General features: G+C 40.9%; 1 protein-coding gene across 2 annotated transcripts in view; it reads right to left on the bottom strand.

The window, feature by feature from the left end:
- The window catches only part of ENTREP1 (endosomal transmembrane epsin interactor 1), a 61,647-nt gene that overhangs the window by 15,991 nt on the left and 23,486 nt on the right, over positions 1-22,170 (bottom strand). For both annotated transcript variants that reach the window (XM_081238178.1, XM_081238179.1), the window contains 2 exons: positions 8,159-8,269; positions 638-766 (listed from right to left, as the gene is read on the bottom strand). In XM_081238178.1, coding sequence (XP_081094304.1) covers positions 638-766; positions 8,159-8,269 — 240 coding nt within the window. The remainder of the gene's footprint in view (positions 1-637; positions 767-8,158; positions 8,270-22,170) is intronic.

The raw sequence follows: 22,170 nt of genomic DNA, 5'->3' as shown, positions 1-22,170 counted from the left end.
GGACATGGTTTTTATCCAATTCCCTAATAAAGGTTAATTTTGTATTTCTCTTCAGCTGGTATCACTTATTTTTCATCTCTTTTGCTTAGGATAGTTGTGGCCTATTAAACAAGAGGTAGTGTCTTGAATTTCTCTTAGTATTTTCTGGCCAATATATCTCCTTAGTCTATGTGTTTTAGAACGGCAGCACTCAACAGCCTACAGGATTCATTTAAGCCAACAAAGGAGCACTAGAACAATAACAAATGGGCATGGACTTTAGAGGTTCTGCTAAAACTACATCTTATACGTGTAGCTACATCATGGGTGTGTATGTGTGCATATGTGTGCATGCATATGTATATGTAAATTCACATACATACACATATACATGTGTATGCATTTAGGCTCCTTTACATTTTTTACTAGCTTATAATTCTTGAGCACAAAGAAGCTATCCATTCATAACTTAAGAGAAACACAATAATCTGTGGGTTCTCAATTCTGTCTCTAGGTCACTGATAAGGAGTCTCTCATATCTGCTTTCAACAGGATTATTTGAAGGAGATAAAAGAGGAGGAATATTTCAGGGAGCTTTGCCTTCCTTGGGGTCTCTGTGGTGTAGTTACTGGTGGGGGGTGGAATCTATTCCAGATACCTTGAGTAGAAGGTGAACAGCACTACAAGGCTGAACTGGGAAGAGTTTCAAGGCATTTTCTTTGTCTGTGCATTTGGCTGGTTGAAATTCTTCACAACAGAAGCAAATCTTGCCTTCACCGAAGTCCACCTTAAGGGGAAAAGGCAGAACAACAATTTAACTATTAAGTAAAAATACACAGGCCACACCATGGAACACCAATCCTACAGAATGAGATATGGCAGGGTTCAGTGTCAGGCAAAGTCTACATCAGTCAGGACAGCCTAGGGTATGCTGTGGTAACAACCAGCCCCAAAATTTCAGTGGCTCAATCAACCAAGGTTATTTCTTGACTACGCTACACGTGCACTGCAAGTCAGCAGAGGGCTCTGCTCATCATATTCCCTTAGGGACCGAAGTTGATGGAGCATCCACTATCTGAGGATTGAGGGTCACTATGCTAGAGATATGGAGAGCACATGATGAATTGCACATTGGCACTTAAAGCAGGTTTACAAGGTAAAAGGTAGGACACTCAGTTAAATTTGAATTCAGATAAACAGGTCATTCCTTAGGGTCAGTATGTCCCAAATATTGCATGAGATATGTTTATAGTAAAAAACGATTACTCTTTATTTGAAATTCAAATTTAATTTGGTGTCCTGTGTTTTCACTTGCTAAATCTGGTCACCCTAGCTTAAATCTTCCTCTTGGAAATGACACTCCTCACATGAGCTCAGTTTCATTTCCAAAGTAAATCATATGGCTCCACTTAATCCAAGAGGACAAGGAAGTTCAATCTACCATGTTCCTGGAAGAAGCACAGGTCTATTTGGTGAACAGTAGCCCTAAACCATGGAGGCTTAAAGAGATCTCTTAGTTCACATCTTCAGTGTGTTCATAGATTCTAGTAGAAGTTTTCTTTTCTTTATTTGAAGTGATACAATTACTGATGAGTAATCTCATATATTTTTAGTGAGATGCTTTGCAAACTTTGGGTCACTTTTCCAAGTTTCCATTGAGTCAGGGTGGGAACATATGTACTAGCTGACTTGGGCTAATAAGACCCATAATTTGGGAGCAGAGGTTCATTCTTACTTGCTCTGCAGCTTGAGCTGTTAAAGTTGGCTATTCTATTTTGGCTAAAAAGAAAGGCCACACCTCTTTCATACTTGTTAAATTAAATAGGCGGCTTTGACTTCACTAGCTGCAAAATTCTTCAGGAATCTTTAAGAATGACTGAACATTTACAATGCTTTTGTTGCTTAACAGAAAAAAAAAGCCTTTTTTCTCATTGAATTAAGATTCTTATCCTCTAGTCATAGTGGAAATTTCATCGTATTTTCCATATTAGGAGGAAACTTAGTTCCTTCTAATATAAGTTGACTAGGAAGCCAAAGGGAAAAATTTGTACCACTGGATTACACAATTTTTGGTTTGGTTTTCTTTTTCTTTTGAACTGCAATTTACATACACAAATCATAAGCATACCGTTCAAGGAATTCAGAGCCATGCATATACCTCTGTAACCCAAACCTTTATCAACATACAGAACATGCCATCACCAGAGAAAATTCCTTCATGTCCCTTCCTATCGATCCCTGCCCACACCCTCCAAAGAGACAACCACTGTTTGGATATTTTTTCCATATCGATTAGTTTTGCCTCTTCCAGAATTCCATGAATCCTAGAACATTTTTTATTCCTTGTCCTTAAATCATATTGAAAGGGATGCATTACTAAAATAAACACTGATGTCCAGATTTTATATAAATTTTGCCTCTGATACAAAGAATTACAACTAGAGTTACCTCGATGGCCTCCATAATCTATCAATTCACAACCACTTTGGTTTCTGTCTTTTCCTAGTTTGTCCACAGAGATTGTTATCTCAGCAACATCCCCACACCTAGATCTACGACTCCACACACAAAGGCACAAGGCTGTTTCTATTTGAATTTTTCTTTCATTGTCTCACATTTTTGAAGGTACATCCTGCTGCTAATATCTAGATTCCTGGCTTCTAAAGGAAAACTACTGTGGACATTCAGACAGGACTTCCCTAGGCAGGTGGGAACTATTCTTTCCCTCAGGGATCGCTGACTTTCTCTTGGCTGCTCTTCCATAGTTAATAATATCCTTACATCAGGCTAAATTCAGAAGGTAAATATTACTCCCAATGGGCTTCCTCCTTGAAAGTCTCCTGCTGAGAACTTCCTGTTTTAATATTAACAGCATTATTTAGTATAACAAAGAAGCACCTAACAGAGATGATTCATTCTTCTCATGTCTCCATTCTGTTCATGTACACAAGGCCGTCTCTCACCAAGCAGGAACCAAGCTCACGTTTTTCAATGCGACACAGTGCGATTTCCATTTCTTATATTGTATAAGCCTCAAGATCTTACCTGAGGACTTCACCTCCCTTAGGTAAGACTAGGTGTCATCTTACAAAGTACTCCCTTCCCACATGAGTCCATTCTTAATCCAAGGCATTATTTTAAGACAGAAGCCAATCCTGTGTGGGCCGCACATACACAGCTGCATTAGTCACACAACACCGGACATCCAAATATACAGAAACCTCAGCTCTCTAGAAACTTTGGGTGGCGAAATTTTCCAGATAAGTGATAATTAATCCCTTTAAACAAAGGATCTTATCTGAAAGTTAATCACTATGCAAACAATAATGAATATCTATCACTGTGCCCAGCTGACATAAGAAAGCCCTGAGGCTTCATACAAAATGATTCTAGGCAACCGAGCCTTTTGTGTTCCTCATTCTTCCTGTTCCTGACCCTTCATCTGCCTTCTTAATCCCATCTGCCCAATATTTCTGAAAACATAGTCTAACTTCTCTTCAATGTCTTTAACCATGTGCAAACAACCCTGTTCGAATCTCCCCATTCTTAACTGAAAAACATCCCTCTCTCACACTTGATGCTATTACCTGAAGCTGTCAGATCCTCTCCTTCCTCCCGTCATCAATCACTACTATGGCTCTCTATCCTAGCTGCACATTAGAATCTTCTGGGAAGTTTTCCCCAAAATGACGATGCCATCTTTAGCAACTAGGGAGCTGCAAATTAAAGTAACGATGAGATCTCAACTTAGCCCCATCAGACTGGCAAAAAATTAGAGAGTAACACTTGTTGTAGGTAGAGGCTTACTGGTAGAAATGTAAGTTAAAGCTCTTCAATAAAGGAACTGTCCATACGTTTTAAATTAAATATACTTATTCCCAACCACTTCGGAAAACTGTTGAGCAGTTTCTTTTAAAGTTAGACATACATTTACCACATGGCCCAGCAATTCCATACTTATGTATTTACTCAAGAGAAATGAAAACAGGCCCCCCAAAAACCACTATACAAAAATGTTCACAACAGCTTTGTTCATAACACCCCTAAACTGGAAACAACCCAAATGCCCAGCAACAGGAGAACTGATAAAACCAATTGTGCTATTTTTATACAATGAAATATTGCCCTGATTAAAAAAAAAAGAGAGAGAGAAGGGAAGATCAAACAACTGATATGACCCAAAAACATGGATGAATCTCAAAAACATCATGCTGAGCTAAATAAGTCAGACACAAAAAGGTACATACCACATGACTCCACCTGCATGAAGTTCAAGAACAGGCAAAACTAATCTATGGTGAAAGAAACTGGAACACTGGTTGCCTATGAGAGAGTTGAGACTGCCTCAAAGAAGACAGCAAATAACTTTCTAAAGTGATAAAAATGCTCTAGATTTTGTCTGGGGTGTATACATGAGTGTATTTGTCATGATGAATGTATACTTTGGTCAAAACTTAATGAACTGCACACTTGACATCTGGTCATTTAGCTATAGATTTTATCTCAGTTTTTTAAAAAAATGGATAGAATCATCAAATGGTTGAAAGTGCTACAAAAAAGAATGAGACAAACAGAAGAACAATCCTTGTCCTGGGAGCCTACTCCACTTAGGTCACAGCCCCGATGGAGATCTGCAGGATAGTATTCATAGCAGTACTGCTTCTATCTGTCAAAACCCAAACCACAACAGACAACAAGAAAATAGAGAACTGACTTGTTCAAAGGAAAAAAGGGTGTTAGACTGTACCTAATACATCTTTAAGTGAGAAAAACAATATGCAGGGAAGTGGATACAAAAGCTCCCATTTCTGAAGAATAAGTCGTGAACAACCCCACCTCATACACATCTACGTAAGGTTACATGAGCATGAAACAAGGAAATCCCCCAGCTTGTTACCGTGGACTCAGGGTGACTGGTGTAGATGGCGAGGCAAAGAGGGAAGGAGAGCATCCCTTCCTCAGAAAGACTCCACTTGCCAAATATGTTCCCTAATGAAAAACAATTACAATATGGTCCTGTTGATGAAAAATTAGGTGTGTTTTTATCCATAAAGACATGCAAAAAACCTGTCAAATGGTTAACTATGATGTCCCCAGATAGTGAGATTTCAAATGATTTTTGAGTTCCATCCTACACTTTTATGGCTTGTCCAATTATATAATCAGAAACAATCCCAGAGTTGGTTTTGTGGTGGGAAAAATTTTTAATTAAAAATACACTTTAAAACTTAAAAAAATACTGATGCTAAGACCCCCACTCCAGGGCAGTTGAGAATCTCTGAGTATGGGGCCCAAGTCTGGGTATTCTTTAAAAAGTTCCAGGCTTCCCTGGTGGCGCAGTGGTTGAGAGTCTGCCTGCCAATGTAGGGGACGCGGGTTCGTGCCCCGGTCTGGGAGGATCCCACATGCCGCAGAGCAGCTGGGCCCGTGAGCCATGGCCGCTGAGCCTGCGCGTCCGGAGCCTGTGCTCCGCAACGGGAGGGGCCCCAACAGTGAGAGGCCCGTGTACAGCACACACACACAAAAAAAAAACCCAGGTGATTCTAACAGGGAGTCAGGGTAGAGAAGCACAGAATTTCTCAGAAGAGTCAACCATATAGACCCAACAGTGATCTAACCACTCAGGCTAACTAACTACTAACTAACCACTGACTGCCCTTGGAATCCTCTCCTCTCCTGGCTTCGACCCACTCCCTTTATTTATTTATTGTTCAAGGCTCATCTCAAATACCTACGTTCCAGGTATCCTTTTCCCGTCTTCCCAAGAGTAGAAATCCTTCTTCTTTTGCACCCCCAGAGCACTGTGTCTCACTCTGATGGCTGATCACAGACTCCCTTGCTTTGCAGTTGGGCATTTATTCATTCCCTCAACAAACACTGATCAAGCACCTGCCATGGTTATCCCACTCCTCTAGCTACGTGATAAACGTCTAGGTCAGAAATGATGTCTGACTTTTATTTCTACTATCTGCAGTTTCTAGCATGGAGTCTTGCATATAATAGATGCTACTCTTTTATCGAACTATCTTTTAAAATATTATGACTTTTCACTTCTAGCCTGTGTCTGTTCTCTTTGCCCCTTCCAATTTTCTGTGTAATTAGTAACAGGAAGAACAAACCTTGTTTAAAATTTATTTTCTGGGGACTCTATGTATGTAAAGAAGTCTGTGGGAGGTGCTATTGAAAACTCCCAAGAAAATACAGAGCCAGACACTGTCCTCAGGAAGATTCCAGACCAGTAGAAGAGAGAAGAAAGGTGTATGAATACCTTTAGTCCAAAAAAGGAAAGAGAAATACTTCAGAGATGTACAGATAGGAATTCTGAAAGATTACCTTCCCTGGGGATCAGGGAGTATTTCCTTAAGAAGATCATCGGTGAATGAGGCTTTAAAAGGCTGACACCATTTGGATGAACAGGGAAGTAAGGGACAGGGAATGGTCGGGGGAAAGACAGCATTGTCAGAAACAGGAAAGTAGGGCAGGAGCCTGGGTAATGACATGCAGGCTTGGGCTCCATTACAGGGAGTGTGAGTTGCTGCAGCAGGAGAGCAGGATGAGGGCAAATGATACAGGGCCTTAAAAACCAGAAAACACTGAGCCTGTGCTTCCAAAACTTACGCTTATTAAGTGAGGGAATGACAAAAATCAAAGAAATTTGTGAAGGGTTTTTAAGGAAGAGCAATAGGTTTTTAGTGAGTCCAGGAGGAGCCTTCCTATCTGGGAGGGCCATGAGTCTCACTGCAAGGACCTGGTCACAGTGTTTTGAGCAATGTGGCAGCCTTCTTCACTTGCATCCTGCTGGTTTTGAAAGGGCGAGATTGCCATGGAACCAAGTTCCAAATAGATGAGGTTTACTACAACCTGTAAAGAGTCCACTTCTTTTGCTTTGTGCCACAGGGAGATATTTGTTACAGAAAAGTCCTCTTAAAAAGTTCAGAGATGGCCAACAATTCCACCTTCCGGGCATATATTCCAGAGAACTGACCCATTTCCGTGGCAGCATTGTTCACAATAGCCAAAAGGTGGAAAGAACCCAAGTGTCCTCCGATGGGTGAAGGGTAAACAAAATGTGTCCTGTATATACAGTGGAATATTATCCAGCTTTAAAAAGGAAGGAAATTCTGATACCTACTACAACATGCATACATATTGAGCATGTTATGCTAACTGAAATAAGACAAATACTGTATGATTCCACTTACATCTGGTAACAAGAGCAGTCAAATCCACAGCGTCAGAGAGTGGTTGTTGGGCTTCCCTGGTGGCGCAGTGGTTGAGAGTTCGCCTGCCAATGCAGGGGACATGGGTTCGTGCCCCAGTCTGGGAAGATCCCACATGCTGCAGAGCGGCTAGGCCCGTGAGCCATGGCCACTGAGCCTGCATGTCCGGAGCCTGTGCTCCGCAACGGGAGAGGCCACAACAGTGAGAGGCCCGTGAACCGCAAAAAAAAAAAAAAAGAAAGAGTGGTTGCCGGAGGCCAGGGGGAGGAGGGGATGGGAAGAGTTCTAGAGATCGGTTACATAACAATGTGAATGTACTTAACACTACTGAATGGTTAAGATGCTAAATTTTTTGCTATGGGTATTTTACTACAACAGTCAAAAATCAGGAAAAAATAGAAATTGACGTAGTACAGGCCCATAACCTCTTATCCACAATTCTGAAATCCAAAAAGCTCTGGAAACCAAAAATTCTGGATTACATTCTGTTGTCCAGACTCCACTGGGACGCTACAGAATAAACAGTATATGCGTCACATTTATCTTCTAAAAATTGTAAAAACTCTGAATGCTGAAACACACCTGGCCTCCAAAGGTTTCAGATAAAGGACTGCTGACCTAAATTCTGATAATATCCATTTTTCCTCTTTAGATGAGAGCAGATAGATATTGATTGTGGACAACTGATCCATCTATTCACTAACTAATGATGCATTTTATTACTGTGGTTCTGGGGTTCTCCTAGCTGGCCCCTGCTTTGGGAAAAAAAAATTGACAACCTGAGTAAAATACTTAGCAGGAAGCTCTTTGTTTTGTTTTCCTGCTTCCTTTTACCAACTTCAGGTTTCATTTTAAGATGCTGCCTGGTCCTGGGTGTTGCCAGCCACACACTGGCACCCGGGAAAGCCAGGCAGGCCAGGGTCGGCCCAGGTGCAAAGTGATGATTCAGAACTGCTTACCAGATCACACCTGGGCACACTGGACACGAACTGGGCCCCTTGGCAGCCTAGGATAAATCCGGCTAAATTCAGGAGGACACACACCACAGAGAGCAGCACAAAGAGGTTCACCTGAAACAGCAAGAGAAGAAGCAGTTAGAAAAAAGACCGTGGGTAAATTCAGAGATAGTTTTGTCTGAGTAAAAAACTCATATTCTTTCCCTAGAGGAAACATTAAAAAAAGTCAGACCAATGTTTTTAATGTACAAACTTTTTTTTTCATTTTTTAGAATGTTTTAAATTGTGCTGAGGAATGTCCCTGACCCTCAAGTCTTCTCAGTTTCCAGTCCCTATTTTTCTTGCTCTTTGCAAATGAGGGAGTTCTGTTAGCTGTACGCTACTTTAAGCCATGGCTATTTCCTCCTTGAGCCATTGTTATTTCTTTCCGACTTTTACAGGATCATGGTAACTAGACAAATGGAGAATTCTAGAATATAAGTGGAACCCAGGAAAATCAAGGAGCTCAGAGCCATTACCAGACAGAAATCACAGTATGTGTAAAAATAACGATAAGTCTTTTTCAGTTCCAAGCAGTGTTGGTACTAAAGAAAAGGTGTGCAGTGATCTTCCATGTACTTGTATCCAAAGTCAAATATTACAAATATTACCCTAAATGATTAAGAATTGACAGAAATCAACCAAGAAGCCAGTATTTACTTAGGGCAAATTAGAGACTACAAAGGCTTTTCAACCTGAGAACTCTGATTATTGTCAAAATCAAACCTTAATGTAAATATAAAAGACTGGAGCTAATGATTATCAGTGTTAGAACCAAGCATCATTTCAGGTAGCTGATATGTCAGAATCGGCTGGCAAATGAGTTCACACGTGAACTCTACTACAGAAAGCTCATCCTTTATTGCTGGTATTCCAAGAAGCTTGAAAGTATCTCCCCAGACCCAGGTTATGAGTCAATATTTAGTATCACATGATGCCACTTTTCTTAAGAGGAATTCTTCCTTCCTCTCCAAGAGGAGCATATGAATTATAAATACCAAGTGACTCCAGGAATCCAGACCCTTGCTGGACTTGACTGAAGACTCTTTCCTGACCAATGAACAAGGCAACTCATTTTTCACTGAGGAATCTGGCTTCTGCTTCTCTCCTTTTTTGTTAATTTGTAAAAGGACTATGTGCCCTGCCATCAAATCTTGAGGAAAAAGCTGGAAGCGGCTACTGTGTTACTGTTTCCCAGGCTAGATTCTTCCAGGTCTGTAGTACTTGACTTGCACTGTGCCCTCTTGCAAGAGCCCCCTCTTGCACTGCCAAAGTTTTTTGGGAAATGAGAATGCATAATTGGCAAAAGACAGGACACGGTCTTCTAACATGGGCTTCTTTTATGCCCTGGCAGTAGCTACTCAAAGAGACCTAATACATCTGGAAACTTCACACCCAGCAACACAATTATTGTTACTATGGGGAAATCTTGAACTTGCCTTTAGAAATTTTTTTTAATGCAATATCAGATGCCTTAAAAAGAAAACATGGTTATAATCCTTATGCCTACCAGCCCACCACTAATCTTCATAACTGAAAATTAGCAGCATCAGATATAGAATGGATGAGAGTCCATTATCCAACACTGGACCCCAAATCTCTCCATTAAAATCTTAAATCCAGCTCATCAAAAGACACCATTAAGAAATCAATATAGGATTTCCCTGGTGGTGCAGTGGTTAAGAATCTGCCTGCCAATGCAGGGGACACAGGTTCGAGCCCTGGTCCGGGAAGATCCCACACGCCGCGGAGCAACTAAGCCGTGCACCTCAACTACTGAGCCTGTGCTCTGGAGCCCACGTGCCACAACTACTGAAGCCCATGTGCTTAGAGCCTGTGCTCTGCAACAAGAGAAGCCACCACAACGAGAAGCCCGCGTGCTGCAACGAAGAGTAGCCCCCCACTCATGGCAACTAGAGAAAGCCCACGCACAGCAGCGAAGACCCAACGCAGCCAAAAATAAAAAATATATATATAAGCTTTTTTTTTTAAAAAAAAGGGTAGTTGCCTGTTTTAGGGAGAAGGCGTGGAGCGAGGGGACTGACTGGGAAGAGATAAGGGAATTTTCTGGAGTGATAAAAATGTTCTATATCTTGTTTTGGGTATTGGCTACATGGGTGTATCCAACTGCTAAAACTTAGCTAACTGAATACTTATGATCTGGGATTTATATAAATTATAGTTAATATATATTTTTCAAATAAGGAAGAGAATCCTGAGTTCAGCTGCCAAGACAGGAGTGTGAGATCATATAGTGAATATGATCTACTTCTAAAATGTCAGAACAAAAAAAACAAGATGAGAGAAGGCCCCAGGGATTCACTGTATGGTGGGCTTGGCTTCTCTCCTACACTGGAGGGGCTGCTAATGAGAAGTTAAAGCCACAGCACCAGAATGCCGCCCTGCAAACCCCAGAATGAGGACATGGGCCAAGGCACACAGGCTGTGTACAAAATAGCCATGCACTGTTCCCCAAATTTATCCCTAAATTTGGCTTTTTTATTACTATTATTAAAACTCTGGCCAAACATTGGCCAAATGATCATCTAATTACAGTAAGTCCCCTACATACAAATGAGGTCCGTTCGGAGAGCGTGTTGGTAAGTCCGATTTGTTCATAAGTCCAGCAGAGTTAGCCTAGGTACCCAACTAACACAATCAGCTGTATGGTAGTGTACTGTAATAGGTTTATAATACTTTTCACACAAATAATATATAAAAAACCAACCAACACAAAAAATAACGAAAACTTTTTTCTTTTTTTTGCTGTACGCAGGCCTCTCACTGTTGTGGCCTCTCCCGCTGTGGAGCACAGGCTCCGGATGCTCAGGCTCAGCGGCCATGGCTTACGGGCCCAGCCGCTCCATGGCATGTGGGATCTTCCCGGACCGGGGCACGAACCCGTGTCCCCTACATCGGCAGGCGGACTCTCAACCACTGCACCACGAGGGAAGCCCAAGAAAACATTTTTAATCTTACAGCACAGTACCTTGAAAAGTACAGTACAACAGCGGCATACAGGGGCTGGCATTCAAGTGAACAGGCAAGAAGAGTTACTGACTGGAGGAGGGAGAGGAGGTGGGAGACGGTAGAGCTGAAGGATCGTCAGCAACAGGAGACGGAGGGCAAGCTGCCATTTCACTCATGCCTGAATGCATGTTCGCATCTTTGAAAGTTCTCAACTTGAAGGTTCATAGGTAGGGGACTTACCGTACTCTAGTGTAGACCACTGTGGTATATATCAGACATGGCAGATATTAGGATACCAAGCATATCTCTTTCAGAGGTTGGATCAGGCTCAACCGTACAAAATATTGGAGTTATAAGGGGTTCAGGATATACGGGGACCTTCAGAATGGACCCCTCTGGCTTTCACCTAGTTATAATGGTATAACATCCAGGACTCAAATATGCATCCGAACCATCACCAGATGGCATCCCCTTAAACAGAAGACAGTGAAAAATCAGCTACTAGTAAAGAACATCATAGTCACAAAGCCCACACAGCTATACCTGGAAAGGGGAAGAATTTCTCATATTTTCTTCTATTGTCATCATTCTTGCCTTTAAAAAAATCATTGCAGGTGATTTGAGTTTCTCTTTGTGGAAGACACCAGAATTTGGGATCAGGCTTTCCCCTTGCTTGCTGTGATATCTTAGACAACCTCCATGAAACTCACTTTTCTCATCTGTTAAAAAGGTCTATTGTCCTACTGGGAGAAAATATTTGCAAATGATGCAACTGACAAGGGCTTAATTTCCAAAATAAACAAATAGCTCATACAACTCAACAATAACAACAAAATAACCCAGTTGAAAAATGGGCAGAAGACCTAAATTGACATTTCTTCAAAGAAGACATACAGATGGCCAACATATGCATGAAAAGATGCTCAACATTGCTAATTATTAGAGAAATGCAAATCAAAACTACAATGAGGTACCACCTCACACCGGTCAGAATGGCCATCATCAAAAAGTCTACAAACAATAAATGCTGGAGAGGGTGTGGAGAAAAGGAAATCCTCCTACATTGTCAGTGGGAATGTAAATTGGTGCAGCCACTATGGAAAACAGCATGGAGGTTCTTCAAAAAACTAAAAACAGAGTTGCCATATGATCCAGCAATGCCACTCCTGGGCATATTCTGGACAAAACTATAAATCAAAAAGATACACGCATCCCTATGTTCATAGCATCACTATTTACAATAGCCAAGACATGGAAGCAATCTAAATGTCCATGGACAGATGAGTGGATAAAGAAGATGCGGTACATATATACAATGGAATATTACCCAGCCATAAAGAAGAATGAAATAGTGTCATTTGCAGCAACATGGATAACCTAGAGATTGCCATAAGTCAGAAAGAGAAAGACAAATACCATATGATATCACTTATCTATAGAATCTAAAATATGACACAGGGCTTCCCTGGTGGCTCAGTGGTTAAGAATCCGTCTGCCAATGCAGGGGACACAGGTTTGAGCTCTGGTCCAGGAAGATCCCACATGCCGCGGAGCAACTAAGCCCACGCACCACAACTACTGAGCCTGCGCTCTAGAGCCCATAAGCCACGAATACTGAGCCCACGTGCCACAATTACTGAAGCCTGCATGCCTAGAGCCCGTGCTCCACAACAAGAGAAGCCACCACAATGAGAAGCCCACGCACCACAATGAAGAGTAGTCCCCACTCCCCGCAACTAGGGAAAGCCTGCAGCAGCAACGAAGACCCAACACAGTCAAAGATAAATAAATAAATTTATTTAAAAAAATAAAATAAAGTGAAATAAAATATGACACAAATGAACTTACCTACGAAACAGAAACAGGCTCACAGACATAGAGAACAGAATTGTGGTTGCCAAGGGGGAGCGAGGGGGAGGGAGAGATGGATTGGGAATTTGAGATTAGCAGATGTAAACTCAATATTATACACATAATGGATAAACAAGGCCCTACTGTAGAGCACAGGGAACTATATTCAATATCCTATGATAAACCATAATGGAAAAGAATATGAAAAAGAATGTGTATATATGTATAACTGAATCATTTTGCGGTACAGCAGAAATTAACACAACATTGTAAATCAACTATACTTCAACAAAATAGGTTAAAAAAAAAGTCTATCATCCTAGGTACCTCCCAAGATTAATGAGAGACTCACACAAAATGATGTATATGAAAATCTTCTGTATCCCACAAAATGCTAGGCAACCAGTTTTACTATTACTAATAATAAGCATTTCCTCTTTAGGGGAGCAGCTTTTTATTATAAAACGAATTTCACTCGGTCTGATACCAGAACCTTGTATCTTACACTTGTGATGCACCTGAATTTGTGGCAGATGGAAAGAATATATACAAACTGTAAAAACGATCTGTAGGTATACTGTTTCCAAAACTTTTCCATAATTCTGAGACCTGCTTTAGGAACTCACTCCACCACGCTGACCATTGTCACGTGTGTGGGGTGTCTCCTATTGGCCCCTCCAGATCCTCTCTCTACTCTTCACTCCATCCCCTCCTCCCAGGGAGACTGACCCGCGGACCGTATCACTGGGGCTCCTTTGCCCTCTGGTGGCTGGTTTGGTTCAGCCAATGGGGAGGCCTGGCAGAAGATCCAAGGGAGGGAGGAGAGTGAGGCTGGGGTGTTTTTCTCCTGGTTCCCTCTCTGCAGCCTCAGGATGGCTGTGTCCCTCATGGAAAGCCACAGGTCCTCTCAAGGTCTCAAGGGGTCTCTCTGTACATGATCCCGACTTCCAGATTCTGACCACTGTTCTCCCATCAGGACTAGGGATGGTAACAGCTTCACTGTCCCCAACACCCTGCACAGACCTTTGTGAACAGGCCCTTAATTAACTGCTTGTCAAGTTACAGTTTTATTGTCATCTATGTTTTACCAAGACCTTGACTAATAACAACTTCTCTATAAAATTTTTCCTTACATTTAACCTAATTTTTTTCTGCTCTTTAAGCTTAGCTCCTATTGTTCTCACTTCAAATTCAACATTACTTGTTCAATGAAGTGAACCCCATGGGTTACAGTCCCTGAATTCTACTGAAGCCAATTCATCACTGGGTTTTACCATCAAGAAAAAGAAAAGCCCAGAGTTGATGGAGAGATGTCTTCCTAGAACTTGTACTTTAGACATGAAAGACAGTGGGACTCAGAAAGTAGAGAGCTTGCCTCACTGCAGCCTGTGGCTTTTAAGGGTAAAATGCAAAATCCAGGATCCAAAGAGCTGGTCCTCTCACAAGGACAGGCAACATGAGTTAAGCCTTTTATGTTTTTGGTTTTATTGTTACTAACTTGAATCATGAATATCTTCTGATACTTATATACCCGGTAGCTTGACACAAAAGGTATGTTTTTCAATTGAGTATTTGGAATTCACCTTGACACTGATCTCTTGCAACTGTGCCCCGAGTTCATTCCAGGTCTCAATTAAGTGACCCAATAAAACAATGTCTGGGGAACCTGAAGCTATCCAAGAAGAAGCATCACCTTCAGTTTGCCCATTCCTACCTGCTAAGAAAGTTCCTCATAATCTCCATCACATAACATCATTAAATAATTATGCCTATCACAGCTTGGTATTGATGAGTGTCTTTTTTGATACAAGATTTCATTCTCTAAATAGACTGATCTTTCCCTGCTGCTTAAGGACTTTCACTTTGCTTTTTACTTCCCTACTGCTCCAAGCTCAAGATGCATCTGAAAAGTCAACTATGTATGTTTAAATAAACAGTTCCAGTAATTGTGTGAAGGTAGGGTAGCTTAAAAATGAATGAGTTTAGTGAATTGAGCTTAAGCATTTAGTTCTACTAATTCCTGAAAACCCATTAAAATGGCAATAAAGGAAATATTTTAAATGCAGAAATCCATAAGGACAGAGAGAACAGAAAAATGGCAGTACAATTTTAGAAGTTAGAAAACCAGTGGGCAAGCATAAATGGACTCAGTGGTCCTGAGAAAACTCAATCTCCTACAACAGCAATGAGGAAAGCCAAAACAGCAGAATTTATTCCTCAGAATCTCCAAATGTTCAGAAACGGGTGGCAGCAGATACCTCTGGATATGAAAGTGAGGCTAGAAAAGGACTGACTGTGAGTCTAAGAAACAATTAGAAAATGGCACAACCACTATGGGGAACTATTGGCAGTTTCTAATAAAGTTAAATATCTACCACCCTATGACCCAGCAATTCATTTTTAGGTATATACATCAGTGTATATGCCTAGAAAAAGACATGTACAAGAATGTTCATAGCGACTGGTTCACAATAGCCAAAAACTAGAAACAATCCAAACGTCTAAGAATAGGAGAACAGACGAACAAATTGCAGTACACTCATAAATGAAATAAAACCCACTGCTGTGGTTTGAATGTTTGTGTCCACCAAAATTCGTAAATTGAAATCCTAATCCCAAAGCGATGGTATAGGAGCTGGGGCCTTTGGGAGGTAATTAGGTCATGAGGGCAGAGTCAGTGGGCAAGCACAAATTGACACAGTGGTCCTGAGAAAACTGAATCCTACAATAGCAAGGAGGAAAGCCAAAACAACAGAATTTATTCCTCATGAATGAGATTAGTGAACTTGTGTATGTGTGTGTATTTTTTTCTATTTAAATATCAAAAGCTTGCCAAATTCTTTCCTTTAGAAACTTCTCAAAAACTTTTAATTCAAAAAATACTACTACTGCCTCAGAATCCTTTTCTTTCACACTTTCTTTCTTCTTTTAATTTCCCAAGAAAATATCACTGCTACCCATTTAGTCACTATGCCTTTTTTCCCCCACAGGCACTCTTTGGATACTGCTCAAAAGTAAACGAAAAACAGAATACACTTTTCTCCAGTGGGGCACCAAAACATAGGTGGTCTTAAATATTACTGAATGAATGAATGAATCAATCAATGAACAAACGAAAGAAAATTGATTCTTATTATAAACACTACATGGAGGTATCATACATCCTTACTAATATTCTGCAACATATACAGACAGGCCCTGAAAGGCAAACACCAGATTAACTCTCACTGCTTGCATGAAAATGGCTACTGCTACTGCTCCTGGTGGGAACTCACCATTTCCTGGGGCATGAAGATGGGACTTCTGTCCCATCCCTTTGTAGGAAGGAGTGGGGGTGGTGGGTGAGTGGGTGGAAGAACAAAGCACCCAGTCCTTAGAATTCAGGTTACATTTTCCCATTGAAACAAGAACATTCTGTGATCTGGCTGGGAACGTGACCAACATTCTAACATATATGTTCTCAGAGACAAGAAGTCCAAGCTCCAAACCACTGATCAGTCACCGGTTAATAAGACGAATGTCATAGGACCCATGACAATGAACATAACCACTTATTTGACTCTTAACATTTACAATTTTAATTCACTTTGGAGAAGCATGTTAATACAAAGGTGTAGAATCCTGAGCAAAGTTATCTGAATACAACACCAATGACACCAGGGAAAAAAATCGAAGACAAGACACCAAACTAAAACCTTCCTGAACTAGTTTAGCAAAATGAATCTTCTGACAGACCGCTCAGCACCATGGCAACCAACAAAACATAGTAAATCACAGCGACTCACAAAGCCCAGCCTCTTGCTGCTCTAAAGCCGTTTAGGGAGCTCACACATGCGCTGACTTGGTTTGCCAGGGCGCCTTTAATCCTCAGATCCCAAGGGAACCTGCTCCTGGGCTTCACTCCCTTGACATCTTTTAAACTTCTTCCAGAAGCTTGGCAGATATATTACCAACGTCCAGACTGGTTCTCCCTGCCAACAAGCCAAACACAGGCCCGTGGCTGTGAACAGAACCAGCTGTCTCTCTTTTCTCTCAGAGATGTTTAAGTGTCAGATTTACTCATGTTATGGCTATCCCAGATTTTCTTTTTATAAAATATTTAAAGTGTAATAACAGTTATTTTGAATTCCTTTTTCAACAGTAGTGAAGGGCTTCTTCCTCTCCCCACCAGAGTGAGACACACATTTTCACTAGTTTGGGACACAGCTTCAAGGTGAGCTAAAAGCACTTATAACTGAGAGGTGCAAATTCCTGAGGAAAATATACAAATCTCAGGGTATTTTCAAGGCTCCAGCTTGTGAGAGGAAATTCTGCCTTACCTGGGGTCCTCCCTGCCCTGTTCTCTTGCAGATCCCCCATCCCCCAGGGCGGCCTTTCAGCACATTGCACCCCTCATTTCTCAGGAAAGTGACTCTTCTCATGACCCAGGCAATCGGGAGTAGCAGAGAAGGGGGCGTCCTCATCATGTGTCTGGCTCCATAATTCCCTGGTACAACTTAGGCAGCTCTGCCACTCTAAATTAATACATTCTCATCAGGAATGTGGCAGAGGACCAGGAGGAAAATATCCTAATGAGAGTCTCAAGAGAAATAATCAGAGGATGACATGACACAGGGGATGTACTCTTCGAACAAGCTGAAAGGGTCAGGAACGTGGTCTGCTCTGCCCCTGGGGAATAAGGTGGCAGAAGTCAGTTTGGATTTGAAGATAAGAAAGGCAGCAGAAAGTTTTAAGCAAAATTGCAGATCTATGATTCTTAAGACTTCACGTTCCTTCTAAGTTATTCTTCTCTTTCATCTGTGCATCTCTACTCTTCGTTCTTTCCCTGCTTCTAGCCCCTTCTCCACTGCTCTTAGTTTCTCAAGGTTCAGCAAATGAGAGAGTCAGATCTTATGACTTCCCAACAATGAAGAACGAGGCTCTTGAGAAACTATCCAGAGCCAACAGTCCTCAAAGACAGCTGCCATCAAGTCCTTCCCTCTGTACTTTACAGGCTGTTCCTCACGTCAAGAGGTGAAGACTAATACATACAATGGAATATTATCCAGCCTTAAAAAGGAAGTACTGACACATGCTACAGCACGAATGAACCTTGAAAATAGTATGCTAAGTAAAATAAGCCAGATACAAAGGACACATACTGTAGGACTGCAATTAGATGAGGTCCCTAGAGTCATCAAATTCATAGAGACAGAAAGCAGAATGGTAATTACCAGGGGAGAATGGGGAGTTATGGTTGAATGGGTGCAGCGTTTCTGTTGGGGATGATGAAACAGTTCTGGAAATGGATAGTAGTGATGGTGGCACAGCGTTGTGAATGTACTTAATGTCATTGAACTGTATACATTTAAATGTTAAAATTGTAAAATTTAAAATATGGGGCTTCCCTGGTGGTGCAGTGGTTGAGAGTCCACCTGCCGATGCAGGGGACATGGGTTCATGCCCCGGTCAGGGAAGATCCCACATGCCACGGAGCGGCTGGGCCTGTGAGCCATGGCCACTGAGTCTGCACGTCCGGAGCCTGTGCTCCGCAACGGGAGAGGCCACAACAGTGAGAGGCCCGCGTACTGCAAAAAAAAAAAAAAAAAAAACAAACTTAAATATGTAGATTTTACTCACAAAAGAAAAAAAAAAGAGGAAAAGAGGTAGAGTCCATTCCAATTCCCCTCCCCTTGATCCTAAGGTGGTCTTGGGAACTTGTTTGACTAAGAGAATGTAGCAGGAGTGACATTCTGGTACATCCAGGCTAGACGGTAAGATGACGCCTGGGCCACCTGGGCCTTTTGGAACACTCATTACAGACAGTCCCTCTCAGAACCCAGTCTCCATGCTGGGTGGCTGTTACAGGAGGAGGTCACATGTCCATGCTCTAGTTAACAGCCCTTGCTGGGCTCCCAGCTGTGTCTTTTATATATATGTACTGAAATATTGAAGGAGGAAATGTGAAGGCTGGGATTTATGTGAAAACAACACAGTGGTAAGGGAGAAGAGAAATGGATGGTTAGGGGTGTAGGGGAGACAAGCTTGAACATGTGTAGCTGGGCAATGAGTACAAGGTGGGGGGTTGCTGTGTTTCTCTCACATTAAGAGTATATTTGAAATTTCCCATATCAAAGGAAGAGGAGGAGGAGGAGAGGAAGGAGGAAGAAAAGGAGGAGAAGGGAAGGAGATGCGGGGGGAGAGAAGATAAAGAAACCAACTGGACTCATCTCTTCACAAAGTCAATTCCTGGAAAAAGAAAAAAAAAAGTGGCAGGAAGAGTATTCTAGAATACAGAAGACTAAAGAGACAGAATAGTCAAATAAAATGACTGAACCTTGACTGGGTCCTGGATTTTGAAGAACAGAACAGGGTCACATAGGAGTATTCACTTTTGAATGATCCGTCAAGCTGTACACATATACATACACAAATATGCACAAATCATACTTCAGTTGAAAAGCTTTTTGATGAATAAAAAATTATATAACATTTTGGAGTAATTGGGAAAGTTTAAATATGGGCTGAATATTAGATGACACTAGGAAATTACAAATAATTTTCTTACTTATGATAATGTTATTACAGTGAGGTAGAAGAATGTCTTATTTTTAGGAGATGCCTCCTAGAGCATACAGGGGTGAAGTACCATGAAGTCTGAAACTTTGAAATACTTCAATGTAAAATATTTATATATAAACATAGCAAGTAAGGCAAAACATTAAAAGCTATTGAATCTAAGTGGAAGGTATATGAGAATTCATTATTTACTCAACTTTTCTGTAAGTTTGAGAATTTTCATAATAAAACATTAAAAAAATATTGAAGAGGCTTTTGCAGGTGCAAAAGTAACAAGAAGCAGAAGCATGTGCCCACCAGCTATTACTAATGAACTTCTTTATAAAAGAGCTGAGTTATGTGCCTGGGGATACAGGGGTCCTGGTGGAATAGTCCCTCCAAGTCAAGTCTTCTTTTTGGTATAACAGAGTCATCTACTTCTCTCAAGCACACCTTAAAATAAAGCCTATCCATCACGAAGGCCCGCTCACCTGCACAGAGCTCCCAGCAATCCTCCCACCCCTTAACAGACAAGCCTGCTGTGGAAACAGACCCACAAAAGCAAGGGTAGTGATTAAGAACATGGACTCTAGATAGAAACCACCTGAAATTGCAACCCAACTCTGTCACTTCTAGCTGTGTGACCTTGGGCAAATTACTTAACCTATCTGTGCCTTGGTTTCCTCAGAATGAGGATACTAATAAAATCTTATAGGATTAGTGAGTGCATCTTACTTATGTGTTTACTACTGTTTACTATTACTATTGTTTACTATTATTTACTATTACTATTCTTATTATAAATTATTACAAACATTAAAAATATTACCAACCTAGTTCTTCAGTCACAACTAGAATTTATGAATAATCAAGGAACAACAGACATTCAAAAATCTAACAGCACCAAACAAGAAGGACCAAGATGTCAACCAGAACTACTGACCCCCATGGAGGAAACACTGATTACTCAGAGAATAGAAAAGAAAAAGACAAAGAAATAAAAAGTATAAGACTTTGAAAAGTTAAGAAACAAAGATGATCAATTCAAGAGGTCCAACATCTAACTATGAGATGTTCTAGAAAAATAGAACAGAGCAAATGGAGGGAAGGAAATAATCAAAGAAACAGCAAAGAAAATTGCTTGGTGTTGAAGAAGGACACGTCTTCAAATTTTAAAAAACTCAAATACTCAACGGAAAAATAGTCAAAAAGTATGAAGGAAACAAGACCCACACCTAAATATACCTTCATGTAATTTCAGAAGACTGTCAGAAAAATTATCTGAAACTTGGAAATGGGCAAAAGAGATTATTGGGTATTCCATTTACTTATTTAGTTATTTGATTGGCTATTTTATAACTCTGTAGAGGCAGAGTTTAAGTTGCAGATTTTTTTTTCAGTAAAGATGGAAATAAATTCTGTCCAATGGAACAGAAAACCTCAAAAGTTACTGTTTATGGCTCTGCTGGACATCAACCAGTTTTGTATCTATCCCAGTAATCTCCTCCTAACATCACCTATAAATACTTAGCTCCTCAAATGTTCTTTGAACCAGTTTTCCCTCATTACTGACACATGTTCATTTTATATTTGCCTAAGAGTCATGATTTTATCTTTTTGAAAATTAAACTTTATCAATATGAAGATAAAGAAAAGATCCTAAAAGCTTCCAGATAGAAAGAAAGGGGCTACCCACTAAGGAACAAGAATCAGGTCAGCATCAGTGACAGAAGTCATCAAGCACTGCCTTCAAATTTTGGAAGGAAAATCATTTTGAACCCAAAATTCTATATGTAGCCAAACTATCATTCAAGTGGGAGGGCAAAACAAAGACACATCAAGACATTCAAACCCTTAGAGAGCTCGTTTCCCTCACATTCTTCATGAAAACTTTTATTTGAGAATATTCTCTGGCAAAATGAAAAAGGAATTCAAGAAAAAAGAATGCATGAGGCTTGAGATCTAAGAAACAATGGCTCTAATCCAAGAATACCAAGAAAAGAAATATTTAGATGACATCTGTATAGGAGACCTAGAAAACAATTAAGTCCAAACTGGAATAGGAAGTTAATAGTCTTAGAAATGTCCAAAGGAGAAAGTGAAACAACTAGCAAAAAGTATGATTAAGAAGCTAGATAGGGCTTCCCTGGTGGTGCAGTGGTTGAGAGCCCGCCTGCCGATGCAGGGGACACGGGTTCGTGCCCCGGTCCGGAAAAATCCCACATGCCGCTGAGCAGCTAGGCCTGTGAGCCATGGCCGCTGAGCCTGCGCGTCCGGAGCACCGCAACGGGAGAGGCCACAACAGAGAGAGGCCCACGTACCGCAAAAAAAAAAAAAAAAAAAAAAAGAAGCTAGATAAGTAAAACTCACACTTAGAGTCAGCTGATTTTCAACAAGGGTTCCAAGATAATTCAATGAGGAAAAAACAGGCTCTTCAACAAGTGGTGCTGGGACAACTGGATATCCACCTGCAAAAGAATGAACTCGAACCACTGACACACTGTATGTAAAAATTAACTCAAAATAGATTATAGACCTAAGTATAAGCTAAAACAATCAAACTCCTAGAAGAAAATATAGGAGTAAATCTCCATGACCTTAGATTAGACCAGCCTTCT

Source organism: Mesoplodon bidens (assembly GCF_964165515.1).
Source record: "Mesoplodon bidens genome assembly, chromosome: 6".
Lineage (NCBI taxonomy): Eukaryota > Metazoa > Chordata > Mammalia > Artiodactyla > Ziphiidae > Mesoplodon > Mesoplodon bidens.
The sequence above is the reverse complement of the archived record's forward strand: the minus strand, read 5'-3'. Positions and strand labels throughout refer to the sequence as shown.